Here is a 12126-nt window from a genome sequence, read left to right as displayed (position 1 = left end):
GCAAGTCCAAATCGCCGCCATTTCTTCCGATCCCGGAGTATAAAGACCAAAACTTCAAATGGAGATATTTTTTCCTCAGTTAACCCCCAAAAGGAGATCTCAACAGACTCAGTTCTCAAATTCCAAATACTTTCTATTGATTGTTGTAACAGCAGTCACTTAAAGAGTTAATTTCTTTCACCACCCGAAGGGAGAGAGGCGGGCTGCCTTTCTTCTTCTTAATCCCAGAGCTTTCCCGGAATACAAAGAGTCAGTTAATTACTCACAGCTTCTGGTTTCTTAGCAACTCCTTAGTGACAGGTAGAACAGAGACGCTCATCACGGACTTTGCCGCCGCATGTAAACATCCCGGTTGGGGCATTTCCCCTAAAGCCCGGCTCCGTGGTCCCTTCACCCCCACTCCCCCTTTACAGGGGGAGCGGGGGAAGGGTTCGGAGCGCAACGGGCACAGCCGGGGAGCCCAGGGCACGGGACGCTCTTCCCGTGCCCCCACCGAAGCCCCGCTATGCGGCTGCAGGGCTCCTAACCCCCGGAATGAACTGGGTGCTTCGCAGCCGAAGCAACCCAGGACCGTCCATAATGGCGCCAGCCGCCGGAAGTCTAGGATTCTAGGATTTTAATGGGCACTGGGAAGGTGGGCACCTTCTATCCTCGCAGTTGCCTCATCAGGATCTCCTAGAAAGAGTTGCTGAGACCACTGGGCCTGAGCTGTGGTTTGTGTCCTGGAATAAAGATTTAGCTGATTCATTGTTTTGGCTGCTGACCTACACCTGACGCCAGCCCTGGTGGCTCTGGGGGGCAGAGACCATTCCATGCAGCTGATAGTGCCTTAAGGGTTCAGAACGGGAGGTTGTGCCAGTGAGACTGCGTTCTTTTATCAGCGCTCCGGTTCCCAAAGTGGGCAGTACTGCCCCCTGGGGTGGGGTGGTGGGATTACCTAGGAGGTGTAAATGGCTACCAGACTGTAAGAAACTGGTATCCCTGGCTCAAGTTCATCAGTTTTGTTGATTTAACGAAACTAAATGGCTTTAGTTGGGTTTTGAATGAATGTGCAGCTAGTTGTTACTGTAAACTGCTATTCTGAATAATGGTTTTTATAGGGTAGGAGGCCCTGGGGATTTGTTTATGGAACCAATGGGTCAGTTGCTCTAAAAAGTTTGGGAACCACTGGTTTATACATATGATTTTCTCCTTTCTGTCATTCTCTGCAGGCTTTACCTGGGCAACCCTATGGACCCTCCCGATGTCCTAGGGGTGGACTTGAATGCAGCCAGGCCCACGCAGCTCCCCGGAAGAGCGAAAAGTAAGGAGGTCCCTGTGCCCCCCAAACCCAATCCTTCACCTATCCCCCCACCCCCCACTCTTGCCAGTGCTAGATCCTGCCCAGCTCAGCCTGAGCCTGCCATAGCTGCAGATACGGATTTGGATGAATGCACCGTAACTCAGAAGAACTACAAGACCCAGCATGCTTTTCTGCTTCGTCACTCCCTGCACTGCATGCTGGGTGTTGTAGTGTCCGTGTGCGATGCTGCAGCTGCACCTCAAGGAAGCCTGGCTTGCTTGAATAATTTCTCGCTTGACACGTGGTGATCCTAGAAGTTTTAGGAAGGTCTTGTGTTACCAGGAGATCAAACGGCCGTGGTGTCCTCTGGGCTTTCACTGGCTTTGCAATGGCTTCTTGGGCTTCCAACGTTTCTCCTCATTTTCCCCAAGCTTTTTTGTTTCTTCCTGCCTCCTCTGCTTCATAGATGCCAATTTCAGAAGGGCGTTGTTGTGGAAGTCTCAGATATTTTTTACTACGAGTGCCATCAGTCCTCCAGCTAGCCATGGCGCTGGCTGATGCGTGTGGTCAGGCCCCAGGTTGGCGGAGGCAGATCTGCATCACCAAGTGTGTCATAGCGGTTAGGGTGTTGGACTGAGACGCGGGAGACCAGGGTTCAAATCCCCACTCGGCCACATGAAGCTCACCGGGTCTGACCTTGGGTGCCGGTCACTGCCTTCTCTCAGCCTGACCTGCCTCACAGGGTTGTTGTGAGCATAAAATGGGGACTGGGGAAGAAGACTGTGCCACCTTGAGCTCCTTAGAGGGAAGGAGGAAATAAGCAATAACTAAATGTAATAAACAGATGCAAGAATGTAAGCGGATAGTCTTAACCCCTACGTTTAGAACCACTGGCTGTCTGTCGGCTATAGTGCCAAAATGCAAGGCAGCTCCTCTGTTCAATGGGAAGGCATGGGGAATTTGGTTGATTTTGAAAAATCAGTTCTGTGATTCCTGCACTGCAGGGAGTTGGACTTAGACGTCCCTTGAAGTCCTTTCCAACTCTACAAATCTGTGATTCTTTAACCAGATACCGTATTTTTCGCTCCATAGGGCGCACCGGACCATAGGGCGCTTTTTTGAGGATCAGCTGAAAGAGGTGCAGCTTTTTTTGCAAAGAGAAAAGCCCCGTTTTTATGGGGTTCAACTCACATTTCTGCAGCTTCTAAAGGAAAGGGAGCCTTTTCTACAGTTTCCAGACAGATAATCTAATCAGCCAGTCACATGTTGCTGGGGAAACAAACAACCTCCCTCTGCAGCACATTCAACAATGGAGGGCGGGGCCGAAAGGGAGCCGGGACTCTTATCTCTCTCCCGATCTCTTGCTGATCAGCTGCTCAGCGGGGTCCTTTCAACACCCCCTTTTCTCTTTGTAAAATAAAAAGCATGATCCTCTTTTGGCCCCTGGGCAATTCAGCTCCAGGGACCACCATTCACTCCATAAGACGCACAGATATTTCCCCTTACTTTTTAGGAGGAAAAAAGTGCGTCTTGTGGAGCGAAAAATACGGTACTCTATTTTCCTACCCCAAAACGGGTGTCAATTGCAGTGACTTCTCTGCCTTCATGGGACAGATTTGGGCATTTCCGCAATATAACCAAACTTTCACATCCTGCCCCTTCCCATTCATTCCTTTGCAATGGTGCATACCTGGATTTATTTTATTTTTTTACGTTTCCTCAGACTTCAGGCCGAATCCTGTGCGGCACCTGCAGCGACCGCCTCCTCTCTCCCTGCACCTGGTGGCTTTAAACCAGAAGAGGAGAACTTGCGGCTCTCCGGAGGTTGTCGGACTACAACTCCCATCATCCCTGACCAATGGCCATGCTGCCTGGCGCTGATAGGAGTTGGGAGTCCCACAACATTTAGGCAGTGTTTCTCAAACGTGGGTCTTCCAGCTGTTGTCGGACTACAACTCCCATCATCCCTAGCTAGCAGGACCAGTGGTCAGGGATGATGGGAGTTGTAGTCCGACGACAGCTGGAGACCCACGTTTGAGAGACGCCAGGTTCGGAACGGCTTGTCTGCACGGCCCCTTGCCTCTTCTCTAGCTGCTTCTTGCCCCCCCTCTGCCCCACGCATGATGCTCACTGATGCTCTGCTTCTCTCTCTTTCTCTTCTATGGGGTCTCTCTGTTTCTCTCTCTCTCTCTTTCTCCTGCAGGGGAGCCTCCGCCTCGGCCACCTCAGCCCTCGATCCTCCTAAAGAGTAAGTGGGGGCGCTTCTCAGGCTGCCCTGCCCCCTGCGCCTGCTCTCTGCGCGCTCTCTTAGCTCCTCTCTTCACAGGTACCAGGGTGTGCATGTGTGTGTGTGCGTCCCGGTGTGAGCTGCGAGAGCTCCCTGCCCTGCATTCAACCATCCCTGCCTGGCTGCACACACAGAACTACCGGGGGCATGTGGGGGGGGGGACTCAGAGAGGTGCGCAAGCGAGGACACAGAAATACTTCTAGCTAGGGATGAGTCGGCAGTGTGGCGCAGCAGCAAAGGAAGCTGACGTGATTCTAGGCTGTGACCGCAGAAGTCTAGTGCCAGGGGAAGCAATAGTCCTGCTCTATTCTGCCTTGGTCAGGCCGCTCCGGGAAGACTGTGGCCAGTTCTGGGCACCACAATTTATATTGGATATCGACAAGCTGGAAGCTGTGCAGAGGACGGCGACCAAGATGACCAAGGGTCTGGAAACCAGGCCTTATGAGGAATGGTTGAAGGAGCTGGGGCATGTTGAGCCTGGAGAAGCGGAGACTGAGAGATATACCATATTTTTTGCTCCATAAGACGCACCTGAACACAAGACGCATCTAGTTTTTAGAGGAGGAAAGGGGGAAAGCCCTGCTTTTTGAGGATCAGCTGAAAGTGGTGCAGCTTTTTTTGCAAAGAGGAAAAGCCCTGCTTTTTTGAGGGTCAGCTGAAAGTGGTGCAGCTTTTTTTGCAAAGAGGAAAAGCCCTGCTTTTTTGAGGGTCAGCTGAAAGTGGTGCAGCTTTTTTTGCAAAGAGGAAAAGCCCCTTTTTATGGGGTCCAACTCACAGTTCTGCAGCTTCTAGTCCTACAGCCATTTCTACAGTTTCCAGACAGATAATCTAATCAGCCAGTCACATGTCACTGGGGAAACAAACAGCCTCCCTCTGCATTCAACAATGGAGGCCTTATCTCTCTCCCGATCAAGGGGGAAGCAAGGGGGTTGAATTTCAGGGGGTTGGACTAGATGACCCTTGGGTCCCTTTCCAACCTTACGATTCCATGGCTCTAAGAAGCATGTGTGTGTTCAATGCATGGATGGTGGAGACAGCAAAGCAGAACAGCGAGTACTGGTAGTTCGGTCTTTGTGGCTTGGGGGGGGGGGGCACAGGATTGTTATTTTCAGCTGTTTGCTCCGGACAGATCTTTCTTTATAGCAGGGCTGCTCTCTCTGCTTTCCTCCGGGCTCCTCCAGACCGGTGTTAGTTTGTTGGAGGGGTGTCTCATCTGCAACATGTTTCTGGTGCAACAATAGTGCATCAGTGATGGATTTCTACGGGGCTGTCCACACACATAATTCCACTATATTGGCTGTTCTGTGACGCTTCCCCAACGTTACCACATTATTGCCATCCATAGCGCTAGCTGTTTAAAAGGTTACAGGATCTCAGCAAGAAACTGTGGGACATGCACCATTTAGGAACAAAGCAGTAATTCTGCCCCAAAGCAGTATTGACAAGCTGGGTTGCATACCACTGCATCCTGAGCACAAATCGCCACAAAGGCACGATAAAAATGACCTCTGGAGGGGCCCTGTTTCTCTCTGCTTGTGGAATATTGTGGTTTGTACTTCAATGGCTGATCTGCGTGGGGTCAGGGGATGATCCAACCCAAACTGCAGTAACAAGTTATGGTCAATCCCATCCAACTCTCTGATTCCATCACGGTTTCTTTATGGACCAAAGGGGAATCCCCCACCACTGCCCACCAACGCCCCCTTAAAACCAGCTGCTGGCAACATGGCACTTGTAGGCCCAGGTGGGCCCATGGAAACCGCCCCCTGATGCCCGCAGGGTCCACTTCCCTGGCTGAAATTCGGCTTGAAAGAAGTGTTCTGTTGTGGTTCTTAGGTTGCCATGTGTGCTTGGTTGTGGGAATGTGTGGTGGCTACAACAGTTCCTCAAGTTTGCGCACGTGCTCTGGAAAGAACAAAAGCTAAAAATCATGACCTCAAATGATCACCTACCCCTAAATCCTTTGGGGATATCAAAGCTCTGTATCATCTTTTCAGACGATGGTGAAACAAAAGGGTAGAGGAAGGGTTGGGGGTTGATGAGCAGGGGCAGCATTGGGGCAGTCATCAAAGTGTTGAGAGGGTCTTATTGAGGTATCAAGCAACCTTTGCCAACCTGGTGCCCTCCAGATGTTTTGGGTGAGGGGCATGGTACCCCCAAAAAATCTAGAGGGCATCCAGGGTTATTGAGATGACCAGGGTTCCCCATAACCCAACCTTGTGGGTTCCGAGTGGCCTTCTTGGGGTCAGACGGAATGATGTCAGTAGGACAGGGACTCCTCTTCCTAGCTCAGATAGCCCATGAGTATCGGAGTGCCGTCTGGCCCCAGGATCTCACCCAGTCCCCTTTTCCCTTCCAGAGCCCTCGTACGACCCTGTGAGCGAAGAGGACAACCCCCTCTCCTTAGGCCTCAAGCATCTCTGCCTGAAGAAGCCCGGCACGGGGCGAGGTCTGCGCCCGGCCAAGCCATCGGCCCGCATCTCCGGCACCAAAGTGGGTGAGAGGCTCCTACTGCCCCGGACCAAGGGAGGCGCTCTGCCCGGCAGCGAGGTAACGCTGATCGACTTCGGGGACGAACCCGTCCCCAGTACCCCGTCGCCCGTTGGGGAGCTCTGTGCCCCGTCCCTGGCGAAGCTGGCCATGGAAGCCTTCTCCCTGTTGGACAAGACACCCCCTCAGAGCCCCACGCAAGCACTGCCCCGGCCCCTCCACCCGACGCCCATCGTGGACTGGGACGCCCGGCCCCTCCCTCCGCCCCCCGCGTACGACGACGTAGCTCAAGACGAAGACGACTTCGAGGTGTGCTCCATCAACAGCGCAGAAGGGCTGGTGGGACGCCGGGACAGCTGCAAAAACTGGGAGAAGGGGGAGACCGGGGTTGGCTTTGGGTCCAAGGAAGACCCCACGTCTCTCCCGCTGGAAGACAACCTCTTCCTGCCGCCCAAGGAGATCAAGCAGCCTAGCCCTGCCCAGACGACCGAGCTCTTCCAAGAACTGCAACAGGAATGCATGAAGCACCTCAACGTGCCCTTGGGCTCTTCCTCCGTGGCCTCCACGCCCAGCCCAGGGGAGGACAAGCCCCAGATCCCCCCTCGCGTCCCCATCCTGCCCCGGCCGATCCGCCGGAACGAGCACGGGCGCTGGTCCGGGGAGCTGTCGGCGGGCGAGGAGGACCGGCCGCCCCAGATCCCGCCACGAGAACCGTTATCCCAGCCTGGCTCCCGAACTCCCAGCCCCATGGCTCTGCAAGGGGGGTCGCCGCAGCCGAGGACCAACCTGTGCTCCCCGTTGTCCCTGGGGGCGTTCCTGTCCACGTCCCCCGGGAAGCAGCCCATGCCCACCACCCAGAGCTTTGCCCTGGACCCCAAGTACGCCACCCCTAAGGTGATCCAAGCGCAAGGGAAGGAGAGCGCCAAGGGGCCCTGCATCCTGCCCATCGTCAAGGACGGCCGGAAGGTCAGCAACACCCACTACTACCTCCTCCCCGAGCGCCCGCCCTACCTGGACAAGTACGAGAAGTTCTTCAAGGAGGCCAAGAACCCCGAGGAAGCCCCGCCTCCGGCCAGGGTGGTCACCACGGCCACCGTCCGGCCCATGGTCCAGCAGCAGCCCGACTACAAAGCCAACTTCTCCTCCAACAACAGCAACGTCCCCTTCAAGGCTTCCTGCGGCCTTCAGAAGATTATCTACGACAGCTCCGATAGCCCCAGGCCCTCGGAGAAAATACGGCTGGTGAGTGGCTCTCTTGGGTTGGGGTAAGAGCTGCCTGTGTCAGCGGGCACGCTTCGACCCAACCTTGTCATCCGAAAACGTGACTTGTCGCTTTGTCTGGGAGGACCACGTGCTAAAAGTAGACCCCCAAAATTCTGTGCCAAGGTCCTCCAGTGTGGTGTAGTGGTTAGGAGTGGTAGACTTGTAATCTGGTGAACCGTGTTCGCGTCTCCACTCCTCCACGTAAGGGGGTCCGAATGGTGCGCAGAGAAATAAATAATTTGTGCTTTCCGCTGCAGGTCCAAGAGACGGTTCACGGCGTCACCACGGAGGAGTGCCACGCGGCACTGCAAAACCACAGCTGGAATGTGCAGAAGGCCATTCAGTACCTGAAGGTAAACGGCAGCCAGGGAGGTGTGCTTTGGGTGGGGAGGGCCGTGGCTCAGCTGTAGGGCACCCTCTCTGCATGCAATAGGCCTCAAGCCGGGAGAGAGGGTCCTTGCCTGAAATCCTGGTTGGTGGAGACGAAGGCAGGAATAGTCTGGGTACAAGGCCGCTTCCTGTGTTCCTTGCCATCCAAATATTGCTTGGCAATATTTGGAAGGAGCTCTTCCATCCAAATGCTGCCAGGTCGATATCTCCTTGTTGCACTGGGCTCACTGAGCCCCCTCCGCTGGCCGGGCTGGGCACAGCTCCAGGATGGGAGCCCGGTGCTCATGAGCCTGTTGCTCAGAGTCTTACCTGCCTGCCTCCCGCAGCTCAGCCTTGTGCCCTGTCCTTCCCCACAGGTGGAGCAGCTCTTCTGCCTGGGACTCAAAACACGGCTGGAGTGCCACAAGGTCCTGGAGATGTTTGACTGGAACCTGGAGCAGGCCAGCTCTCACTTGCTGGATCCCTACAGCGCCTTCCGGCTCAAGTAAGAGCAGGACACCGCTTTGCGCCACGGCTGTGGCCTGGTTTCTCAGTGGCTGCCTGCTCCGTGGGGCAGAGAAGCCAGGGCGGCCTCAGTAGATCACCTAGAGCAGAGGTGGTGGGGCAGGGGGGACAATTTTTCATCCTGGGGCCATGGGCCAGCACAGAAGTGGGTCGGGAAGCAGACATAAATGTTGACCTTAGCAGCCCAAATGCTACCCTACATTTCCATCCGTTCGTTTATTATATTTCTACGTCCCTTTTCACTCGCACGAGTCACGAAGCGGCCTACAAACAAAAAATACCAACAGAACATCCCCATAACAACGTAAACCATAGTTGTCAACCTTCCCTTTTTTGTGGGAAATCCCCATATCAGCACTATAGACTATAGTACTGATAGGGGAATTTCCCGCAAAAAAAGGGGGGAATGTTGACATAAACCGTATGGAATAATTAACAGATCGCCAGCAAAACCATGACAAACCACCTGTAAAACAAACCACCTTCTATAAAACGCCGTTAACAAAACAACTAAAAAATTGAGCTAAACAGCACAACCAAAGTCAGGTTAAGGAATCTCAAAGCATTGCAGCACTCATAACTCACAAAACAGGATTGACGACATTAACAAGCTACCAAAAACAAGCTAAGCACTGTTGAAGCCACACACACACTCTCTCTCTCCAACCCCATGACTACTACTGCTACTACTACTTATTGTTATTTCAATTTATATACCACCTTTTATCAAAAGATACCAGGGCGGTGTACAACAACATTAGAAACCTATTAGGGGGTTGGACTAGATGATGCTTGGGGGTCCCTTCCAACCCTACAATTCTTATGATTACAAAACACCAATGACGAAAACGTAATAAAGACATTGTAAAAAGCATACCGGCAGACAGCCTAATCTTCCGTTCCGTTCAGCAAAAGACGCAGGCACATAATACCCGTACCAGAAACTCCATCCTGAAGCCAAGGCAGGTGAAAAAGGCTGTTGCCTGATGGTGAGAAAAGTCCTTGGCTCAGATGCAGTATCACATGGAGGGAGAGGAATCAATATGGACAGCTATTTCTCTCTCTCTCTCTCTCTCTGTTTCATTTTTGGGAAGGGCTGGAGGACTCTCTGCTTCCTGAGAGGCCCACTCCACATCTACTGAATTCTTGCTGTCGTCCTCCACTTACTGAATCTTTGCCCTTGCAGGCGGTGAGCTGCAGGAGTACCCCAAAACAGGAGTGGTTGACCCGACGTGGGTTCCCGTGGTTGGTGCTGTTCTGAGGAGCCCCTTCTGAGGAGGCGTACGGACCGAGCCTCGGCTGCCCCGAGACCGAGGACGGCAGAGCAGAGGCACACGAGACTGTAGCTTGGTCCCGCTGGGCCAGACCCGCACGCGTTCCCCCCGCGCCAGAGACCGGGCCGCTGACCCTCCGCCGACGCCAGGCGGCTTCGTGTTTGCTTGTCGCCGTCCCCCGCGCCCCACCCCTGCTTCCGACCATTATTCCCATTGCTTCGTGTCGGATTTATTTTGTAAAGAGAAGTGTTACATTAATATATAAATATTCTATTCTATTTTGGAGAGAAAGAAGTGGCAGTCAAATGGCAATTCGTGTCCGCGGGCGAATGGGGCGGGCAGGGTCGCGGGGGGTGTTTGGGCGAGGACTTCGTGGAAACTGGCCGCGTTGGAGTCCAGTAGGAGAGAGAAGGTGCAAGCCTAAGAATTCTGAAGGTTTCTCTTCCTGGAAATGGAAGCACCCCTTTTTTCACACAGCTGCCAGCCCTCAATAGCGTGAAAGAAGGCTCTTCTGTTCTCCGGGGAACTACAGCTCCCAGAGTGCTCTGGGTGTCTGCTTGCACTTTGCATTACGGGTAACGCTACTCAAATGCCCGTGCTCTTCAACTGTCCCTCTCCCAACCTGGCGCACTCCAGAACCTTCAACCCCAGCCAGCAGGGCCAATTATCACAGGTGGCAGGAGTTGCAGTCCAAACGATCTGGAGGGCACCAGGTTGGCCAAGCCTGCTCTGTTTGTATGTGCTGAAGCATTTGCATGTCGGCAGCAGCCGCAAAGCCACGAGGTGAACATGACACTGATGTGCAAATATTCCACACATCTGGATCGTCAGAGGCACTTCCGCAGTGCTCACAGTAATTCCCCACACGTCTGAAGTGACATAAACTCTGCTCTTAAACTATCAGGTTTTTAAATAGAAATAATAATTAAACATTATTATTATTATTATTATTATTATTATTAAATTTTTATTACACATCCTTCACCAGCAGGTCCCAGAACAGGTGACAACAATTTAACATTCACAATCCAAAATGGTTAAATCAGATTACAATCACAGGAATAGGGTAGGCCCTGAAAACACACACAAATCTCTGGTGTCAAAGGTCAGGGTAAAAATTTGTCCAAAAATCAGGGGGGAAATAATAATAATAATAATAATTTTTATTATTTGTACCCCGCCCATCTGGCTGGATTTCCCCAGCCACTCTGGGTTGCTTCCAACAAAAATCAGATACAAAAATATCACACATTAAAAATTTCTCTAAAAAGGGCTGCCTTCAGGTATTTTCTGAATGTCAGGTAGTTGTTTATCTCCTTGACCTGTGATGGGAGGGCGTTCCACAGGGCGGGTGCCACTACCGAGAAGGCCCTCTGCCTGGTTCCCTGTAGTTTTGCTTCTCGCAGTGAGGGAACCGACAGAAGGCCGTCAGAGCTGGATCTCAGTGTCCGGGCTGAATGATGGGGGTGGAGACGCTCCTTCAGGTATACAGGACCGAGGCCGTTTAGGGCTTTAAAGGTCAGCACCAACACTTTGAATTGTGCTCGGAAATGTACTGGGAGCTAATGTAGATCTCTCAGGACCGGTGTTATGTGGTCCCGGCGGCCACTCCCAGTCACCAGTCTAGCTGCTGCATTCTGGATTAATTGCAGTTTCCAGGTCACCTTCAAAGGTAGCCCCACAGAGAGCGCCTTGCAGTAGTCCAAGCGGGAGATAACCAGAGCATGCACCACTCTGGGGAGACAGTCCGCGGGCAGGTAGGGTCTCAGCCTGCGTACCAGATGGAGCTGGTGGACAGCCGCCCTGGACACAGAATTAACCTGCACCTCCATGGACAGCTGGGAGTCCAAAATGACTCCCAGGCTGCGCACCTGGTCCTTCAGGGGCACAGTTACCCCATTCAGGACCAGGGAATCCTCCATACTTGCCCTCCACCTGTCTCCCAAAGGACATCCAGAACATTTTATGCAGAACACGCAGCAGTTCCAGTACCCTACCCTAACATAACTAGGGACCTCCTCCAGGCTGTCGCCATTTAGCAAGAGGAATTCAATGACATGCCGGCAAATTTAGGTTTGCACTATTGAAGGTGGATTAAAGCGCTTTGGCTCTCTCTCTTTAAATGATTTTTTTTTTTGCGGTAAGGAAAGTGACAGCAAGATGCACTCGTACAAATAGGGTTCCATTAAAATTGGGGTGTTGTTCCTTCACCGTTTTATATCCGCCCCAGTAACGTTTCAGAATTTGAACCTCCATGAAGCTCTCCAGAGGCAAGACCAGCTTGGAAACGTCCGTTGGAGCAGAGCATTCCATTGCCGTGTGTCATTTGTTGCCTGGTTGCCCGGCCATTTCCCTGCCCATTATGACATCAATAACTGCCATGGGCATTTGATTTCAACCGCCACCTTGCCTGGTTCAGTTGCTGGTAGTCCTTGGCTCGAGCCAGTAAGTTTTCAGAGCACATCTTCAGTTTCGTTGACCACCAACCCTTCTAGTGAAGACCTCTCTACACTCATTTTCCTTTCATCTGTTGGCTTACTATGGATTTGGAACAGTGAGACTTTAAGGGTGAAAAACACCTCTCTCTAGCCACTGTCCCAGGTTGGCAGTGAAATCGTTCCCTCATATTTGCTCAG

The 12126-nt window shown here is 52.6% G+C and overlaps 1 protein-coding gene across 5 annotated transcripts in view; it reads left to right on the top strand.

Annotated features, from left to right (window-relative positions):
* The window catches only part of TNK2 (tyrosine kinase non receptor 2), a 99853-nt gene extending 90072 nt beyond the window's left edge, over positions 1-9781 (top strand). For 4 of the 5 annotated variants that reach the window (XM_033150902.1, XM_033150903.1, XM_033150904.1 and 1 more), the window contains 6 exons: positions 1212-1303; positions 3486-3530; positions 5929-7301; positions 7580-7675; positions 8069-8196; positions 9403-9781. In XM_033150902.1, the coding sequence (XP_033006793.1) occupies positions 1212-1303; positions 3486-3530; positions 5929-7301; positions 7580-7675; positions 8069-8196; positions 9403-9409 (1741 nt within the window). In that variant the 3' untranslated portion in view covers positions 9410-9781. The remainder of the gene's footprint in view (positions 1-1211; positions 1304-3485; positions 3531-5928; positions 7302-7579; positions 7676-8068; positions 8197-9402) is intronic. The other variant, XM_033150901.1, reaches the window with a different exon arrangement.
* The last annotated feature ends 2345 nt before the right edge of the window (positions 9782-12126 follow it).

Source organism: Lacerta agilis, chromosome 5 (genome assembly GCF_009819535.1).
Source record: "Lacerta agilis isolate rLacAgi1 chromosome 5, rLacAgi1.pri, whole genome shotgun sequence".
NCBI lineage: Eukaryota > Metazoa > Chordata > Lepidosauria > Squamata > Lacertidae > Lacerta > Lacerta agilis.
This window is presented reverse-complemented; position numbering and strand designations above follow the sequence as displayed.